Raw genomic sequence first — 21,916 nt, 5'->3', positions numbered from 1 at the left:
TTTTATTGTAGATATTAATTCAATATGTTTACAATTTTATTGCAAACGAAGGCGATAGTGGAAACTAGAACATTGGCAATAACATTGTCAGCATAAAGTAAGTATTGTTTTATTTCAAATACATGTGTAATACCATTGATGAAATTAGATGTAGTCCTTAATTCAAAAACGAAAAGACATGCAGGATTCACATGGGGCATGCGATGAAATATAATCATTAAATTATGCATATGCTCAATGTCAACTCGTGAAACGTGTTATTCTGTTCAAATAAATGTTATACAGGATCATGTGACTGAATAGTAAATATTATGCGAAATATTATGCATCTAGTGTTCTGTGGCACAATTTTTTTTTGATAACGAAGAAACACATATTCATATTCATCGCTATTTTCAACCAGAATTTTTGTAACAAATATAAGTTGGATTCATTTTTGAAAACATGATTTCATAAAGTTGTTATAGTATCTTCTTGTTACTCAAAATATTTCACTATTCTCACAAAATACTTTCAAACTACTGGTAAGTGTTCATTCAATTTATGACAATGACAACCACCTGTGAGTTTCTTCTACCGAGGTCTAATTATTAAACATCTTTCAACTCAGACAGTTAATAAGTGTCCTAATTCATATCGCCTGAAAACAGGAAATTACCAACTCCCTAACATCGCTGATTTACTGATGATTAAAAAAAACTGATTTTTAGAACAGCAAAATGAAAATGTGTACTAGTTACCAGCTCATTATCTTTCAATCCGAGATTAAACACCTAATATTACTGAACTAATATAACCTTCAATTTGGAACAAATCGTGGTTGCGAGGCAGTAGCCCATGCTGCACGATCTTATATAAATCACAACCTTGACCCTGTTGAAAAAGTTTTTCTGAAACTTGATTTTAAGAATGCATTTAATACTCATAGATAGGAATTTCATGTTACATTCGGTGGCTAACGCCATACAGACATATACCCTTTTATTGAACAATATCACAGTGAACCTTCTTTCTTGATATTTGGTAACGAAATTATAATGTCCGAACAAGGAGTACAGCAGGGAGATCCACTTGGACCACTATTGTTATGTCTTTCTATCCATCATATTCAACGGCTGGTTTCTGGATGATGGTTCAATTGGTGACAAAGCAAATGTGGTATTAGAAAATTTTTGTAAAATTTTTGAACTGAATTTCGAGAAATGTGAACTCATTTTTCTGGTTAAACAGGACCCTAACATCATCGATCAATTTAACCTGATAGCTCCTGGTATACGAGTGATTGAAAAACCAAATTGGTTTCTTCTTGGTGCCCCATTATCTGATGATGCCTTGAAATTTTGTTCGGAAGAAAAATTGCAATCACTTCGTATCACATCAGGACGTTTATCTATTTCACCAACACATGTCGCATTCCATTCATTGAATAATTCATTAGTCATTCCAAAATTATCGTATAGTTTGAGATGCAGTCTTACTTGGCAAGACGAACAAGTATTACAAAATATCGATGACGAATTGAGAAGGATGCTGGAACTCGTCACTAATAAACGTATCGAAGACGAAACTTGGTTACAGGCATCACAGGAATTCGTTCAGCCACTTCACTTGCTTTGCCATCATTTTTGTCCTCATTTTGCAGTGTTTCCGAACTGATAGAAATCATCTTACAATACCCAAAGCTACTATCTGATTGTGTTTTTGATCAGGGAAAATCTCTTTGGGAATCTAGAACTGGCCAAACAATGAGAATTGAAGACACGAAAAACCAGAGGGCATAGTATAAACCATTACTAGATCAAGCAACTAGTATTTTACTGAAGACAGCTTCTGACACTTTAAAACATAAGGTTCGTCTTCTCGCAGTAGCATCACTTGGGGCTCTATTGGATGACGACTCTTTCAGACTTGCCATCGAACTTCGACTTGGTACACCACTGTGTGTTCAACACTTTTGTGAATGTGGTGCATTTGTGGATGAATCAGGTACTCATGGGTTGAGCTGCCGTTTTAGCGCTGGTCGTTTATCTCGCCATTATGCAATTAATGATCTAATCAAAAGGGCTTTAACTTCAGCCAAAATTTCTGCGATTTAAGAACCCATAGGCACAAGTCGATACGACGAAAAACGGCCGGAAGGTATGACACTTGTTCCATGGAAAAATGGTGAATCTGTTGTTTGGGACTTTACTTGTGTAGGTACATTAGCAACTTGCCATCTTTCTGCTACTTCTGCGGAAGCCGGTGCTGCTGCCTCTTTAGGAGAAAGTTCTAAACTACGAAAATATTAGAATTTGGGAAATGATTATATCTTTCGCCCAATAGCTGTTGGAACGTTTGATGCTTTTGGCTTTGAAGCCTTATCTTTCATCAATGAAATTGGAAAAAAGGTAATCGATGAAACCCACGAATCAAGAGCCACATTTTTTCTCATTCAGAAAATCAGTATAGCCATCCAAACAGGAAATGCAGCTCTCGGTACTCTTCCTGACTCCAAAAAACTTGATGAAATTTACATATTTCCTGAAAACCAACTTTATACAGAAAAGAGAGGTAATAACAAACCACTTTATGGAATTAAAATAAAAGCAAATGAAAAAATACTTTCTCTCATCAAAATTCTCAAATGGGTTTCAAAGATATTTCGGATTGTTCAATGATAAATTCTTCAGTAAAAACCTGTGGGTTAAATGGTTTGAAAAATATTGGTAACACCTGTTTCATGAACAGCGTGATTCAATATTTATCAAATACGAGATGGTTACTGGAATATTTGAAAAAGGATAAATTCATGAAATATATCAATACTAGTATTTCTAGTATCGAGGGTGCTTTAATCAAAGCGATTGCAGAAGTCATCAAGGAGTTGTGATCAGAAGATTCATTTGATGAAGTAGTGAATACAGCCTCCTTAAAAAATCAGATTCAAAGTTTTTCTTCTCGATTCATGGATAATTCCCATCAAGACGCCCAGGAGTTTCTTCGTTATCTTTTAGAAGGATTACATGAAGACGTTGATATAATTGATGAAAAACTTTAACCAATTTTAACGGAGATTCACGAAAAATTGAGAGACAGAGGAAATGCACAAGAGTCATGGCTCACATATTTGAGGATGCACAACTCTAAGATTGTAGATAATTTCGTTGGTCAATTGAAATCCACGATGAAATGCACACACTGTGGACACTCATCAGTAACATTTGATCCTTTCTGGGATTTGCCTCTCTCCATACCACAATGAACCGATCAATTGAGTTTGTGGCAATGCTTGGATTCGTTTACAAGAGAAGAAACTTTGGATGGAAATGAAAAACCGACGTGTTCGAAATGCAAGGAAAGGAGAAAATGCACAAAATCCCTATCAATTCACAGTTTTCCCCATATTTCAGTAATACATTTGAAAATATTCTCTGCAAAGGAAAGTGGAGGCAAATTGAAAAATGTCATCGAATTTTCTCTAGAAGGATTGGATATGGACAATTTTGCAGCACAAAATGTGGCTACTTGTTGTTATAATCTATATGCACTTTCAGATCACAGTGGGACTACTAACAGAGGACACTTACAGCATACTGCAGACACCCGTATACTGGCGCGTATCACAAATACAACGATTCACACGTGTCACCAATTTCACCAAAATCGCTTGTGAGTCGAGAAGCATACGTCCTCTTTTATGCAAAGGATGGAACAAAATCGCACCTTTAAGATAGCCGAGGGAAAGTTTCTTTGTGTAATTATTATTTATTTTCTGTTAATTTCTTACATGTACCTGTTTTGTCAACTGTTACATGATTTCACATCCATGATCAATAACCTTCAGAAGATAAAAATTGAATATAACACACTTGAATTCAAATTTATTCAGCTGAAATACATGTCAGATATTCCGTGCCTGTTGTTGGTTCAACTTTTTGCACGCTAAAATTTATGTTGGTTCACCTGAAAACAAAGATGAAATAACTGGGAATATTTCTTTCTTTTCACTTTCTTCTCGAAGTCACTAATAAATCGGGCTCATTTCACTTTCTAGTTTCGATCCCTCTCAGTTAACGGAATGAAACAGAACAATTTCTAAGAGAAATAGTCTCCTAAGAGCTGACTAATTAGATGATGGAACAAAATTGCTTCACGAAATTTACAAAATTGCTTCACGAAATTCGCAAACCTACAATTAGCGGTGATTACTGCGATCAATTGGAACAAACCGCACATTTGATGTGATTAATGCCTACTACTTCTTCACGAAAGATAATATCACTCATCTAGAAAAAATTACGAAAAGAGAAAGTATGCATGATTTGTCGTTAAGTATTCAAAAAATAATCATACTGTTACTTGAATTTCTTTTTAGTTAATCTCTGGAGCAGGTTGAATATGAAACGAGTACTAATGAAAAATATAAACGGTTTCCCAGGTATCCCAAGAACTACAATTTATGATGTGTCACAAGGTACTGTGTTAGGTCCCTTATCATCGGTTGTATATTCAAACAATATATTTCAAGTCAACAGCACTGGAGAAATGATACAATTTCAAGATGACACCGTCATATGGAGGTGAGGATAACTTGAAGATCAAACTGAAGGATTTCGTTAAAATTAGTATTTGGCTGAAAAATCACTCATAATGACTTCAGAAAAAACTGTTTTCTAACATTTTCTTCACACAAACATTAGCTATCAACTTTGAACTCACTACAAACAGAAGATAATGGTGTAGTTACAAACCTTCAGTCATAAACAAGTCTGAAATATTCGAGAAAAATATATTGATAGTCACTGTCACTGGAAATGAAAAGTTCATATAGCATTCCTTCAAAAAGCTCGTAATCATCTCCATAAACTGATGCCTACAACTGATAAACAGTGTAATGTAAGGTCTTATGCCAAATAGGAATTGAGACATAATAACAAACTAACACACTAATTGGGAATGAAAAATAATGTAATTATTCTGATCATCGAAAGTAATGAATCTTGATGTGTATATAAAAATCTGTATCTTAGTTGTGAGGAACTACTTTTAATTATCGCCTGATGATGCTAAATTGGTCAGCAAAACGTACGTGAAGAGACATACTTTCAGTTCTGGTGCATAGGAAAATTGTTTTCATCAGATTTATTTTACACTGAAGGTTACAATTTTAGTTAATGAGTATTTGTATCCCATTGAAAAAAAATCAGCTATACACTAATTGGGTACATACACTTTAGACATATTTCGAACCAATTACGGCTGAGCTGAATAAATTGTTTCACTGTTATCTTGAAAAGTATGTTGTGACGTTCTTTGATGGTGTTTGATTTTCAAACTTCCCACAATCTAAATATAGATCAATAGCGAAACTTTTCAAGTGTAATTTGAGGCCAATTTTTTTCAAGACAAAACACAAGCACTACAGGCAAATACTTAAGGTGCTCTAAGAGCGGTGCCTGTGCGAAAGTAGCGATTCACATTGGATTTGAATCGCTGGAGATTAAATCCATTTTGAAAAACGTTCTCAGGAAGTTTATTCCACATAAACGAAGTTCTCCAGATGAAAGAGATCTTAAACAGTGAAGTTCGAGGTGTACTGAGTTGAACCTCAAAACGATGAGCAGCCACAGTCTATCGAGTGTTTCTGACATGTATTGCTCTTGGTGGAATCAAATGTGTCAAGTCACTTGAAAACCTCCCGTGAAAGTATCCAAATCTCCAGTATTGATCGACTTAACAAGGGCATTTGATACAGTCGAAAGGTCTTTCGTCTCAGAAAAACTAGAAAAGTTGGGTATTTGTGGCTGCCTTAATGATTGGTTTTTCTATTTCCTCGTATTCAGGAAGAATAATGGACCAAAAACACTGCCCTCAGGGCATTGGTCCATTATTCTTCCTAAATACCTGAGGCAAAAGTTCTCATGTATGCAAACGACACATGCACAATAATATCAGATCACTCAAAACTCGCACTTTCAGAACAATAAATTAATTCAAAGATTGTAATAGATTATATTGAATGTTTTGAAAACGGTTTGCATTGAATACCATACAGCTCAAAAATTACCATCAGATTGCTGTACATCGAAATCTGCAAAATTTCTTGGGACCATATTCGACTGTAATCCATCTTGTGAGACACAAATTAGTATCCAGTGTCTGTAAAAATCAACCTGTTTTTCTATGTATTGACTGTTTTGAAATCTATGCCAGGTAGGGATACTTTAATGAGTGTCTATTATTCATATGCTCACTCTGCGATTTCCTATAGTATCATAGTATGGGGGCAAAGGCGTGATAACCAAAGGGTGTTTGTATCACAAAAAAGAATATTGCGATTAACTTTTAACCTCCCTTATCAAACCTCGTGTCGCGATATACAAAAACCAAAAAATTCTTACTGTTACTCCTATTTACTTATATAAATTACTGAGCCATATCTACCGAAACCGAAATGAACTCAAAAAAAATTTTTATATTCACAACTACATCACAAGGCATAGTTGCAAAAAAATCGAACCACACTTTCCACAAAAATCATCTCTGATGATTGGAGCGTCTTACTTCAATAGGCTTCCTGATAATATAAAAAATAGTAACACGTACGGAACTGTCAGAAGTAGGTCAAGGAAAATTTTAACGAATCATTGTTTTTATAGCCTAGAGGGATTTGATAACTTCTGTTCTAGCAGTGTTAACAGAGTTCATGGAGTTTATTGTGCTTTATGATTTTTATATTTATATCAAGATGTCTTGTATACTTATTTTTATGTGTCATTATATTAGGGTTACATCCTCACCAATGTAGTTTGTCCATGTATGTATGTGTATATACTCTATTTTGCCAGCGTAAATGATCTTTCAACCTATAAACTAGTACTTTAGGAGTTACTTTTTTTGTAGTAAGTGGGTAGGTTTTACACCTCACCAGACACATCCAATCTATTGTATAATAGGAAAACGGATTTAATAAAATTTGATTTGATTTGAACCTTTCTTCAATGTTACAGGCTATCAAGTTTGCACGTGATGTCCGCGTCTCCAATCAGGCGGATGGCTCTTTTCTGGATGGAATCCAGCAACTTTAGGGTATGTTTGGGGGGAGAGCTCCATACATGAGGACAATACTCCAAAGAAAGTCTGATCTGAGGTTTATGAAGCATCAAAAGTTGCTGATGTGTTTATAGTTTTCTCGATCTAAGTGTGCCAAGTTTCTGAGAAGCAGCGTTTGCAATTCCAGCAACATGATTGTGCCAAGACATATCGGTGTCAATTTTAACCCCCAACAAACTTATCAAAGCAGAAAGCGGAATTGTCCTTCAAACAAAGAAAGCAACAAATTTCAAAATAAACTCTTTACAAAAATGTGTAGATCACACAAACTGAAGGGGAAATCCGTCTGGAAAGGACTACTCCCATATAAAAATTGAATTACACGAAAGAAAAATCACTTTCGAACAACTACATTTGTAAGAACATTTTGTGAAATGAACCTTTGAAAATACATATCAAATGTCGAAAGCATAAAATGTCTAGATGTCATATTGGATACACAAAAAGGTTGTTTAAAACTCAGCGTAGGTTTATTTTTCCGCAACAATCTTACACCTCAGAAAGATAACCAGGGCGATCCATTTCCACAGAGTTGGTTGAATTGAAGTATACTTCTTGTCTTTCGGGGATGATTTTAGTTCCATTCCATTTCATTGCCGGTTGTTTTGAAAATATACTTTTTCATCCTGAATTTTGTTTCAATCTCCTCTTCAAGTATTCATGGTGTTCGTTTACCTACTTTCAAATTCAGAGATGCTGAAGTTTCAACAATATAGCATTTTCTACAGGAAGGCGGTATACTATAATATAAATGCCCTCTTTACTGTTTTCATTCATATTCTCGAGATTTGTTCAGAAGATATCATCAAATGTAGTGGTATTTCTGAAAGTTCTTCTGACAAAATATTTATAAATGAGTCGTCGGACAAACCGGGATAATAAGAAATGGCGTTAGTTGTCTAAAATATAAGCTGTTGCTGAGTTTTGTAATGATTGTATAATCTGCTGAGGAACTTAGTATCGAAATACCATTTTTGAAATCATTCATCTCATCTATTGAATTGATTCGACAGTTTTGTCCGTTTCAAACTATAATATCTCAGTGGATACTCATTCAATTCAACCGAAATAAGAGCTATTTGAATCAGTGCACACACGTCGATTTATTTCATCAGCATGAAAATTATGTGCTCGGGATTTGATAGAGTCGACGAAGGCCGCTTTTGTCTGGTCCTGGCGAAGGTTGACCAGTGACGGCTACTGCTGATTCAATTTTCGGTACATTCAATCGATTTCTCTACAATAGGACTCCATAGTCTTTTCATCTTCTACATTATCAGTTCGTAAATTCAACAGAGACTCATTGACCTTTTCAGATGTCCAATCTTCCATTGACAAGTGCAGCAGCCCGACACTTTATAAATATGGTTTACTACCAGGTTCAAAAATGGTTGGAACATGATTTTGAACCCCAGGAATGGGGTTGGGTGCTGCAAAATCAACTCATACCAGTTGCTGACCACAATATCACAACACAGTAACCATGGTCTTATTTTGGTGGTTCAAACCTTTGGGAAATATCTGGGTGACTCACTAGCGATATATAATGCTCCTAAATCTCAGGTCAATATCGATCATATTCTACATACTCAGTTCGTAAAATCAACACAGCCTCATTGATCATTCCAGTTGTCCAATCTTCCACCGACAAGTGCACCAGTTCGCCAGCTTATGAATATGGTTGACTATCAGGTTCAAAAATGGTTGGAACATGATTTAGAACCCTAGGAATAGGGTGGGGTGCTGCAAAATCAACTCCTGCGACCAATAACAACAATATTACCACCAGCTCCTGAGGACTTACGCAATACATCATTTTGTTATTGTAAGAAAGGATGTCGTGTAAGTTGCAATGCACTTCAGCTTGTGGCCACTGCAATGGATAAGCTTGAATCATACCGCTGACCACGATACCACAACATAGTAACCATGGTCTTTTTTTGGTGGTTCAAGTCTTTGGGAAATGCCTGGGTGACTCACTAGCGATAAATAATGCTCCTAGATCTAATCACAATATAGATCATCTTCTACATACTCAGTTCGTGAAATCAACAGAGACTCTTCGACCCTTCCAGTTGTCCAATTTTCCACCGACAAGTGCACCAGCCCGCCAGCTTATAAATATGGTTGACTACCAGGTTCAAATATGATTGGAACATGATTTTGAACCTCAGGAGTAGGGTTGGGTGCTGCAAAATCAATTCCTGGGACCAATAACAACAATATTATCACCAGTTCCTGAGGAATTACGCAATACATCATTTTGTTATTGTAAGAAAGGATGTGGTGATAGTTGCAATGCATTTCAGCTTGTGGCCACTGCGATGGAGAAAGAAGCTTGAATCAAACCAGTCGCTGACCACGATACCACAACACAGTAACCCTGGACTTTTTTTTGGTGGTTAAAGTCTTTGGGACATGCCTGGGTGACTCACTAGCGATAAATAATCTGTTTAAAATCTGTTTAAAATCTGTTTTTCCGTTAACCAGCTGTCGCACCCCTACGAACGACAACCCTCAGAAGTCGAAAAATGCGAGCTAAGGATTAACGAGGTCTTACCTTTTAACGTGTGATTCCTAACACGTTAAAGGCTCCTAGATCTGAGGACAATATAGATCATCTTCTACATACTCAGTTCGTGAAATCAACAGAGCCTCATTGACTCTTCCAGTTGTCCAATTTCCCACCGATAAGTGCACCAGCCCGCCAGCTTATAAATATGGTTGACTACCAGCTTCAAAAATGATTGGAGCATGATTTTGAACCCCAGGAATAGGGTTGGGTGCTGCAAAATCAATTCCTGGGCCCAATAACAACAATATCACCACCAGCTCCAGAGGAATTACGCAATACATCATTTTGTTATCGTAAGAAAGGATGTGGTGTAAGTTGCAATGCACTTCAGCTTGTGGCCACTGCGATGGAGAAAGAAGCTTGAATCAAACCAGTCGCTGACCACGATACCACAACACAGTAACCATGGTCTTTTTTTGGTGGTTCAAGTCTTTGGAACATGCCTGGGTGACTCACTAGCGATAAATAATGCTCCTAGATCTAATCACAATATAGATCATCTTCTACATACTCAGTTCGTGAAATCAACAGAGACTCTTCGACCGTTCTAGTTGTCCAATTTTCCACCGACAAGTGCACCAGCCCGCCAGCTTATAAATATGGTTGACTACCAGGTTCAAATATGATTGGAACATGATTTTGAACCTCAGGAGTAGGGTTGGGTGCTGCAAAATCAATTCCTGGGACCAATTACAACAATATTACCACCAGTTCCTGAGGAATTACGCAATACATCATTTTGTTATTGTAAGAGAGGATGTGGTTAGTTGCAATGCACTTCAGCTTGTGGCCACTGCAATGGATAAGCTTGAATCATACCAGTCGCTGACCGCAATACCACAACATAGTAACCATGGTCTCATTTGATGGTTCAAGCCTTTGGGAAATGCATGGGTGACTCATCGGTGTCCAATCACTGTCCTAGACGTCTCTTTCTGTTGTGGAAGACCCATTTTTCATCAAACGTGACGATCCGATCTAAAAAAAGATTGTTCTGGTTGCACTAAAGTAAAGAGAAATGATCTGCAATTCGTTTAAATCGTCGGAAAACAATTTATCGAGCTTTCTAACCATTTCAACATGTTCCAAACCATCAAAAACCGCATGGGAGCCAATGCCCCGTCCATTGCCAAATGCCTGGTTGATTTTTCGGTCTGTTTCGGCTGCGCTTTGATACAATTTGAATCCGTAGAGAAAAATAAGTCAAAAATCTCTCGATGACATCATAAAGTAATGAGCTAAAAAGAGGCAAAGGCATGAAATCAAAATTTGGGAAAAAAATCAACAGCATTATTGTAAAATTCTTTATCGAGCAGTATATATCACCTCACAGTAGAATAAATATTTATCAAGAAATGGAGCTACCAGAAGACATGATATTGGAAAGGACAAAACTTCTTCAAACCTAATATACAGCTTATCAAATGTAGGAAGAGACTTGAGGATTATCTCTCTCTCTCTCTCTGTCGTACTCACCCTTTTCTAACGAATGCACGTCTAGTGGGCGAGACATTTGACAAACTGTTAGTGAAAGCTATGAGCATAACGGATTCTGCTTCTTGGTGACAAAATGTATAATAATGATAAATTACTAGCTGAATAGGTCTATTTTATACAGTAACTTTTCGTAAAGAACTTTTCATTTTGACCTCCATTACACTTGAAAAAAGGTTGAAAACACAGAAGAGATCAAGTAAGAGTTACTCTTTCACAAAAATAATATCTTTCAAATCTGTCATGACATTATTTTTAATATATCCGCTTTGAGGAAGCGAGTTGCCAAATCTATTGTAAAACAAAATCCTTGTTGAACTATTCCTTATACTATCTCATCCTCAAATAACAAAACTTTGAAATGAAACATACTTCCTATGTGGTTATTAGCCCCACTTTCACGTCTACAAATTGTTGATGGAAAACCGGTGATGTAGACGATTCCGCCATCTAGAAAAGTGGAGTGAGGAGCAGCCACCAGGATGGGGGCTTCACGTTTACTAGCTTGTCTGCCTTTTACGGTCATACTCATACCTCCAGCTCTAAAGCTGCTTTTTCCAAAGAAGCATACCAAGTGTTTCATTTTCCTATAGTGAAAAAAAATGGTGAAATGATTTTATATTTCTCCGATCCCATTAGTTAGTGAGTGATATTTACATATTTACAATGTTCGCCCAGTTTCCCATTATGGAGCAGCCATATATTTTGGCCTCAATACTATTTCACAGATCCTCCCACTGTGACTGCTTGTTAGAACAATTTTAACGAATGTGTCTAAATCACAAAGTTGTTTCGAGAAAAATAGTTTCATAATGCAATACATGTAGCTCGTTATAGTTGAAGTTATAGTTATAGTTGAAGTTATGTTTCCAGTGAAGAGCTCAGTTTTGCATTCAGCGCAAAAGAGTGAAATCCGGAATTGTAATATTGTTATAGATTTTTCTAACGTTCTACTTCAACAACGTGAAGGAAAAGTTGACATGCCAAGAAAATGATTTACGCGGAACTTGAGTGGACTATTTCGAATCCATTGAAAGTTCTGAATTCAAATTGAGTACTAGAATGGATCTCATATTATATTATGTTGTACACTCGTCTGGAACGTATGTTTACATTTTCAGCTGTTGAGCACATTTAGTTTGTTGGTGAGAGGCATGAAAGTTAGAAGTGTTTCACGTGATCGGAGATTTTCTGCAATCGAAAAAAGTAGATCAAAGAATTTGCATCAAATTTTGTGTAAAAAATTGAATGAAATGCTCGAAAATCTCTGAAATGTTAACAGTGGCATACAGTAATTGTACACTGAGTCAAAAAAATGTTTACAAGTGGTATAAGCTTTTCACAGAAGTCCGAGAAGATGTGAATAACGATGCTCGCCCTGAACGATCCAGCACATCAACCACAGACGAAAATGTTGAGAAAGTGGAGGAAATTGTTATGGCGAATCGGCGAATCACTATCAGAGAAGTTGCTGAGGATGTCGGCATATCAATGGCTCTTGCCATGGAATTTTTTCGGAAATTTTGGGTATGAAGTGTGTGGCAGTGAAGGTCGTTTTAAAATTGCTAAATTTCGACCAAAAAAACCGTTGCATAAGCATCGCTCAGGAATTGTTGAATGACGTTGACGAAGGCCCAGACTTGCTCAAGAGGATCCTAATTGGTGACGAATCATGAATATATGGTTATGACCAAAGTCAAATCTCATCAGTTCGGACTTCCATTGTTTGATAAGATATGAATTAATTTAAAATTCCTGAAATAATCAATAAAACTACGTGGTAGGAAATCATAATGAAGGAAAAGCGTTGAAGTTTGTAAATTTCCTTATATAGGACGAAACTGCAGTAAAGTTAGTTATAAATGAAAATGGTAATGAACCTAGAAACAAAAATAACAATTATATTGAGAAAGAAACCTCTGAAATGAAAACACAATGAAATGAAATACACGCAACAATTGAAAATTGAACAACTCAAAATGGTTAAAATTCCAATATAAAATTACATTTGAGTAAAATACAAGAAACAATTGAAAATTGAACAGTTGACAATTGGGAAAATTTCAATTTTCAATTGTTATGTGCATTTCATTTTATTGTAATTTCATTCCACTTTTTTGCTCAATATAATTGTTATTCATTCAATTGTTATTCATTTCAATTTTATTGATTCTTTCAGGAATTTCAAATCATTTTATATGATATAAGACGATGAAAGTCCGGATTGATGGAATTCACCATGAAAAATTGTAAGCCAAAATGTCAAGATATTGCTCAATGTATTCTTCGATTACCGTAGCGTAGAGTATTATCTTGAAGTTATGTCCGTTGGCGAGAAACAATTTTTCTGTCCCCAAGATTGAAGAGAATCATGAAAGGACTACTTTTTTCGACGAATCACTGAGAGAGTCCAAGGCCATAGCAAAAAGTGCATATCAAAACTGCTTTGAGGATTGTTGAAAACGTGGGCACAAGTGTATCATAACTGAGGAGGACTACTTTGAAAGGGACACAATAGAAATTGATGAATAAACAAATAGTTTTTGAACAAATGAAAATTCACCTAATTTTTTTAACAGAGAGCGTATATCAAAGTTGAATAAATTATATCGGTTCCACTGTTAGGAATCACACGTTAAAAGGTAAGACCTCGTTAATCCTTAGCTCGCACAAGTTTCGACTTCTGAGGGTTGTCTTTCGTAAAGGTGCTACAGCTGGTTAACGGAAAAACATATTTTGAACAGATTTTTTGAAACAGAATTCGAATAAGTGAGTATAAGGAAAGAAGTTTTGAGATATTGTTGATTTCGAATTTGCACCCAAACTACACACCCATGAACACTAAAATTTGAAATTCCTAAACTGAAAATATCGTAACCTCTATTCCCCAAATTCATTCTCAATCCACAAAGCTCAATACCGAAAAAGCATAACTCACAAAAAAAACCTCAGTTCACTGTTCCCCAATTCATATAACAGAATGTAATGTAATTCTGAGTTTTCCAGTACGAACAAGGATGTTTTTTTTATTTATTTAATTTAAGTAATTGATGATTGAGGTTAGATAACATTTGAACTGACTATAGGGATACGCTACATAAAAAATGGACATGATCAACAGTATTTTGTTGTCTTCATCTCTTCATATATACGATAGGTGGCACAGTGGTTTCCTCAAAATGCGTTTTGGTTTAACCAAGTGTCCGAGACTATTTCGGATTGTTTGAGATTTTTTGCTTGTACGCATCATGTCTTGCGCAGTTTTCAAACAGTTTCGGGTGTTAAAACCAGAACAAACCTATTGTGCACTTTTGACAGCGTTTCCTTCAATCCTCGAACTACTTTTCAAACTCGATCCCTGGGATGAATTTCAGCTTTTTCAGCAATGCACTTTCAATATCATGTGAGCTTGTGAAACAAGAGCCCTTTCAAGTTCTCTTTATTTTTGGAAATTTTGAAAAAGAAAATAGTCACACGGAGATATGTCCGGCGAAAATGAAGGTTGAGCATATGGATCAGTGAATTGTTTGTCCACAAATCCGTTTTTTTTCGCTTTGCTTTCAGCGGTTGTTGGTGTGCTGGGGTGTTCGTCATCTTCAACGTCTCCACGGTCATCTCAGAAACGCTTATGACACTCGTAATTTGTTTACTATAGGCTTTTGCCAACATTTCATCCATTCTGCTACGCTCTATTGATTTTTCACGAAAAACTCTAATAATTTGTTTGAACAAACGAAAAACGTCAAGGCTCTTCAAAACACTTCCAACCTAAGCGACTACTTCAGACAAAGTGAACAATGCATACAGCTGGAAATTCCATTACACTTCGGGAGCATGTGAACCGAAATAATACAAAAATAATTAACAATCGTTTCCTTCAAATCCGTGAATTTGAAAAAATTATGCTATTTTCCGACCATACCTCGTATATGTTTTATGGCCACATAATTTGAAATGAAGAGATATGATTAACAATCAGAATAATGAAGAAAATAGATAATGGTCTGACTATTGAAAATTTCTTCTTGAAATAGCAGATTTCATCATTATTATCCGAGACTTATATTTTGCATATTGTCTTATTCTTTTATTTCTTTTACGGAAACTGTAGATTTTGAAATAATCTATTTGAACAGATGAATCATATGAAAACCAATCGCAAATTTCAATTCAATTCCCCTGCAATCCATTGTTTTGTCGCTAATAACCTTGGAAGTTGATAAAGTGAATGAAAAAAGAGTTTGAAAATAAACACTTGGTGATCGAAACACGTGTCGAGTTTGGGTTTGGTGTTGGGAAAAAACCCCACCAAAGGTTCTAAACAGTGCATCATAAGTAAAAAAAAGTAATGTTTCCAACACTTCAAATTACGTAATTTTTCTGGTTTCTAGTCATTCAAAAACCTGAACTGTAAATTAAATTGCGGTATTGAATTCGGCTTCGAAATCTTGCGGTATAAAATGTTTACGAAATCATGACACGGGTTTTTCTATGCAATAGCTTTCTCAATCCTTGGTGAAAATCAAAATGAACCCCATAAGCAAGATGTTTACGAATTTTATAAAAATGACAGATGCTGATGAACATTTCCTACTCTTCTGCTGCTGATACAGTACATAATAGACTAATGATACGGAGTACCAGTTCAGCAAATAGTACAGTTTTGATATTTTATGAAAAGTGAATTGAAAGGAATGATTACGGAAACACTGGAGTAAATTGGATTTTTTTTTCGTTTTTCCGAGAAACTGATCTAAGGATATGCCTTTTACATCAAATACTTTCCTGACTTTCATGAAGTTAGATATGGTTTCACTTTTCACCAATTCCAAACAATTATTAGTAGTAGTAGTATTTGTTAATCGCTAGACATGCACATTAAAAATTATTGTTAGTAAAGGTATAGACCACATACTCCCAAAGAAAGGCACCGAAGCAGTCTCTCCTTTAGCCACTATGGATGGACCTCCCATGTACACCATTGCGATGCTGTCGATGAAGGAAGAATGAGGAGCTAGAGCCACCACCGGTGCTGATTCCCTGGTAGATTGCTTCCCGAAAACCTTCAGGCGAAATCCTCCAAGAATGAACATGCAGCGTATTAGTCTTGCACATATGAAGCGTACTATACTGCCAAAGAACCGCAAATACATTATTTGGTGATCACAAAGTGGGTTAGAAGAATCACTAACTCTGTCTATCATCAATTTCAGAATGTCATCTCTTGTGATATATTGAGAAATACAATTCTCACGAAGTTGCGTTCAAAAAAACATTGTTTCGGTGGTACGATGTATTCAAGTCAAAGTTGGTTCCTCTGTAGATATCTTCAAAATTTTACCCTTGTAGATATCTCAGACACTAATGAAAATGTAATTCTCAAGGAGATAATTTTAGCGATATGAACTCAGTTGTGTATCAGTGAGGATTGGAAAATTTGGGATTCTTCAGAATACCTGTGGAGAATGAAGAAGATTCAAATTTGAGGATCCTGGTCACCAGAGTTCAAGAACAAACCATTCATGATCCAACGGCACACATAGCTGTTTTGTATCTGCCTCAAGTATCCTCAGTCGTGCTAGGTGTACCAAGTAACCATAGAGACCAATGCAGAATAGAAGTATTAGACATCTTCTACAAAGAGGCCGTCTATGCGATCGGCAGAAAACTCAAACTTTGTTTATCCAAGATGAAAGAGGGTCTAACAGCTAACTGTTACAATATCACAAATATTGATATCGACCACCAAATGAAAAATTGCTTCCACATCAAGGAAACTAGATTGAAACATCTCCTGTCGGTGCTTTTGTAACTCTAGATATGTAACGCAATTGAATCAATTAAGAAGAAAATTTAATTTGATAAAATGATCACCAATAATTGCTGCTCATATGCCATTGAATACTGCTCTCCAAAATGACATGCTCTCTTTAATAGGACCGGAGATGAATATATATTGAAAATTCTGATGATATTCCTTGAAGAACTTGATTCATCTCTGAATAATAATTCTGATAATAGTTGGGATTTTTCACAATTTGTTGTCAAAACCACTGACTGACAAAATAATTCTGTACTAATTGGTTATGGAATGGCCAGAGTTGATTTGCTCACAAAACCCTTCAAATGGTAGAGTAATACCAAATTACAATTTCATGTTTGCTGTTAAAAAAAAATTGTATGACATAAATAGACTCACACAAGTATTCCATTTCAGCTTTGTCGAATTCTTTGGAAAACGCAGGTTTTTTAAAATCGAACATATTGAATTAGATATCGAGAAAATTCATCTGTATCTCTTGTTAAACGAATTTCCATTTCATATTAAAAATTTTGAAAATGGATGAAAAGAAGAGCATGTTTGCATGTTTACATGCGAATGGTTGAACTTTCTGAAAAATCTCAAATATCATAAAAGAAACTGATGTCTTCTTGAAATTTTTTCATTTCTAATTTCCCATTTCTTCCCGTTCATATACTACTGAGTTTGTATTGCTAATATCTATCACCAAGAAATATTGAAATATTGGAAGAAACTATAACCCTGAAATTGATGAGAGTATTTGAAAAGAGTAAGCATACTTTCAACATCGGGTGTATCTATTTAATTGTTCATGACATTTCATTACAATTGTTGATGACAAATCCTGTAAAAAGTGTTTCATATTCAAAAAGAAATCAATTCCTTGTGAAAGGTGAGATGGAAATTTTGAGCATGGCATCAGTGGGATTCTAAAGAATCAAATATTCAAACAAATCTTGAGCGGTGAAGTACAAAAAAAAATAGGAGACTTTGATGCCGAACCAACTTCGAATAAAATATTCCTACAAACAAACTTCAAAATATCGAATGACTTCTTCAGGAAATGCCATGATGAAACGTATGTTCATTTCAAATAGTACACCATAGCAACAAACAGGTTGAGTTACAAATAATTACATGTTTGGGACATGTAATTCTGCTTGCCAGCATCAACTTATCCAAACGTGCCTGGAAAGTTTGTCTCTCTGTTTTGCTATTCCATCAGTTGACGGTACCAATGAAAATGTATGAGGAAAAATTGGGTTGCTTGGATTTAGAATGTCCAGAAGTTCTGAAAATTTGCCTGGAATCATTCGGAAATACTGGAAATTTCTCCTCGTCTTCTGTTAGGTCATTGAGAAGATGATGAAACTATTCCAGATTTGCCCTATTTTGATTCATGGGATGGACCACATCCTTCTTTTTTTGTGACTATTTTCTTCTTCAACCAATAATGCGGCTACTATAAAGCCCTCTTAGTCGTCAAGAACTGCTAGTGATAGACATGTTTCTGTCACCGCTCGATATCAAATCAAATTCCCTTGAAATCGAACAAACAGTACCTTCAGTATGATGGTTGTAGCTGGACAAGTGGGGGATGCTACTACCTGTCGCCATTGGGCGACGGAGAGCGCCGTGCTGTGCTGTGCCGGATAAGTGGGCGACAAGCTTTAAGCTTATCGCCCACTTGTCCGGCAAGCTTAAAGCTTGTCGCCCACTTGTCCGGCACAACACGGCCCGTCCCGTCAAAATACGGACAGGAGTGGAATAATAAAAATGAATGGACAACCGCCAAGTAGCCCGCCAAGAGCGTCCGACCCCGAGAAGGATTCCAACTCTCCTATCCTGACCGGCAAATAACGGAGCGTGCTGTGACGAACTGGCCAAGTGAGCACGTCGCCAGCCAGCGCTTGCGCACATAAACTTTTCTAAAAGTGCAAGTGCCTGAGAAGTTTCTGTCTTTCTGTTTTACTATTCCATCAGTTGACAGCAGTGTCAGACGGTACCTATGAAAATAGACGAGGAAAAATTGAGTTGTTTGTTAAGGCAGACCTTAGAATATCCAGAAGTGCTGAAAATTTGCCTGGAGTCATTCAAAAATATCAGGCGACGGACACCGCCGTGCTGTGCCGGACAAGTTTTAGAAGTCCGCTTAATCAGAAACAACAATAAAATGTTGGTTTGCTGATTTCAAACGTAGTCGTGGAGATACCGATAATGCAGAACGCAGTGGACGTCTGGTGTTACTGCACCAAAAAATCCACAAAATCGTTTTGAATGATCCAAAAGTATAGTAGCGTGAGTTACCTGACATTGTACGGATATCAAAATAAAGTGATGACTTTATATTGCATGAGCCTTTTACTATGAGAAATATCTGTTCGAAGTGGGTGTCACGCGAGCTCACTGTTGATCAAAAACAAGAACGTCTTGATGATTCTATTCAGGGTTTGGCTATGTTTAAACATAACGAATCAAAAATGTTTGCGTCTCACAATAAATGAAACATGGATCCATCACTTTAATCGGCTGGAAAGGTTATGGCCCCGCTATTTTGGGATGTGCGACTATCTTGAGAAGGAAAATACCAACAACAGTGAATGTTATATAGCGTTACTGGAGCGTTTGAAGGCAGAAATCGCAGAAAACGTCCCCATTTACAGAAAAAAAAAGGGCTGCTTCAACAAGACGATGTCACAAATCAATGAAAAAGATGGTGCCATATTATCACAAAAATGTTTGAATATTCATTGCAAGTGACGTGACTCATTGTACATTTCTATATTATTTCAGAACCTGAATATTGCAAAAATGCCGAAAAGGATGTCAACAAACATGATACATCGATCTGCCAAGGAAGTCTACTGAATGAAGAAAAAAGGTCAGGATAACTCAATATGAGAACAATCAGTGTTTACTGTATATTTTTAAATTGAAAACTCGAAAGATATGTCAGCATTTCGAAATGGATTCCTTTGGCGACTTTTTTGGTGACCCTGTTCAGGAGAAAAGAGATCTTTCACTTTTTATAGAAGCTCTTGTTCTTCATTTTACTGTGCCTCACTTTTCAGCTGCGCTTGTGAATTTCAATCATGGACAAGTATAAATGTCATTCCAGATAAACAAAAAGCAAAAAGCGTTCCACTTTCTCTTACCAAAACTGAACTGATTAGTTATCTTAGGGATTCTGCCATTGTAAGTGCGTTGAAAACACTGACGAATTACAAATGAAACAATTTGTGAAACAACCTGGGAAAAGTTAATCATCATTCTACCAAGCTACAAGGTTACACGCTATACACAAAGCAATTCCGCCAAGCTATAAACTGATTCAAAACAATTTACTTTCTCCATCCGTCCAACGGTTTCTCACGTAATTCTTGTTCAGTCAGACCAAGTAGTCCAATGGAAGCGAATATCCATCCTACCATCACAAAAAAGCATATAATGAACACTCTGATGGGTAACAGGACGACCGTTAGTACACCAGTCTGAAACAAAGAATAAACATTATAAATATATACTGAGTATTTCAAGAATTGGAACTATCTAAAATTGGGTTTGAGTTACCGCACAATTTGTTTTTTGAAAGAGGCAATAAGACAAGTGTGGGATTCCGAAACATCGGTGTCTGTCATTGGGGATGACAGTGTTCCTTGTAATTGAAAGCAATCCTGTGAATGATATCTGATTCAGTTTCATAACGAATGTTTGTAGTACAAACTGAATAGGAAAAAGTGTTATTTTGTATAGTTCAATGTTCGTATAACAATAGTTGTTTCTAAAGTATTTTTACTTTCATATAATCTACAGTTGACACGAAGAGCTCTTTCTCTCAGTGTGTGTTTGAAAGTTAATACTTTGTATGATCTACATATTTTTGAAAAGAGTTGATTTTGGATTTATTTGCTTTATTTCTTCGTTTGAAAGATTCCCACATTTGTTTGCTCAAAGATGGAGAGATAGAAAGCCAGATAGAAAGCCAAAACCTTTCTTTCCCAATATAAATATCATTTTTGGAAATATTGAAAACTATTTTCGAAACAAGATGATATGAGTAAATCATCTATGAACAACTGTGGAAATTATTTATGGATGTGCCGCACTTTTGTTGTGAATTATCCAAATAGATTATAGCGCATCAATCACAACACATGGATTAAAAAGTCTCCGGCCTAAGAAAGAAAACGCGTTTTTTTTTGTTCAAAATTGTATTTATTCATCAACGTAATCTTCATCAAGAGCCACACTATTATTTCAGAGCCGCTCTAACACTTCAATACCACTTTTGTGGAATGATTGATTTTTTGCCCTAAAGTAGGCCTCAGTTTCAGTAATAACCTCTCTATTCGACCGATATTCATTACCGGTGAGCCCTGCGAACAGCGAGTAGTCGCTGGGAGCCAAATCTGGCAAATACAGTGGATGTTGGTCAACAGTGAGCTCGCGCGGCACCCACTATGAACAAAGTTTTCCCATTGTCAAATGCTCATGCAATATGAAGCCAACACGTTCCTTTGATATCTTTATAATAGTGGAGCCCAAGCGAGGATTTTGGGATTTACCAAAGCGCGGCAGATTAATATACAGAAGGATACCTTGTACCCGGTTGAGTACCTCCATCAAATATAAGCTCCATATATAAGGCCGCCCGTCAAGGATAAAGGATCAGATTAGTAAAAAAAAATTCGAACGCGTCAGATTAAGGTAGGGTGAGTTATTTACATTCTGAAAAGTGTATATTCCAGTAATCTGACAATTTGAGAGTAACGTAAAGAAAGGGGAGGGCAGCAAAATTGTAAAAAATAACATCATTCCGACATGCTTGAGCGTAGCTATTTTTTTTTTTATTTTGAAGAAAATAATTCAAGAATAACGAAAAATATATAATCTGACGATTTCCGTAAGCCGAAATAAAAAAAATTCGTCGATAAAGTTCAATGAGTGCA

At 36.2% G+C, this 21,916-nt stretch overlaps 1 protein-coding gene across 2 annotated transcripts in view; it reads right to left on the bottom strand.

Moving 5' to 3' along the window:
• Positions 1-21,916, bottom strand: part of LPCAT (Lysophosphatidylcholine acyltransferase) — a 68,728-nt gene that overhangs the window by 26,174 nt on the left and 20,638 nt on the right. The window contains exons 2-3 of one of the 2 annotated variants that reach the window (XM_074178801.1): positions 20,313-20,458; positions 16,080-16,294 (exon numbers count right to left, since the gene is read on the bottom strand). In XM_074178801.1, the coding sequence (XP_074034902.1) occupies positions 16,080-16,294; positions 20,313-20,458 (361 nt within the window). Of the gene's footprint in view, positions 1-11,536; positions 11,752-16,079; positions 16,295-20,312; positions 20,459-21,916 lie in introns of both variants that reach the window. The other variant, XM_074178800.1, reaches the window with a different exon arrangement.

The sequence above is a fragment of the Leptinotarsa decemlineata genome, unplaced genomic scaffold, assembly GCF_025532065.1.
Source record: "Leptinotarsa decemlineata unplaced genomic scaffold, Ldec_3_MD MMD2_tig00004307_RagTag_RagTag, whole genome shotgun sequence".
Classification (NCBI taxonomy): domain Eukaryota; kingdom Metazoa; phylum Arthropoda; class Insecta; order Coleoptera; family Chrysomelidae; genus Leptinotarsa; species Leptinotarsa decemlineata.
This window is presented reverse-complemented; position numbering and strand designations above follow the sequence as displayed.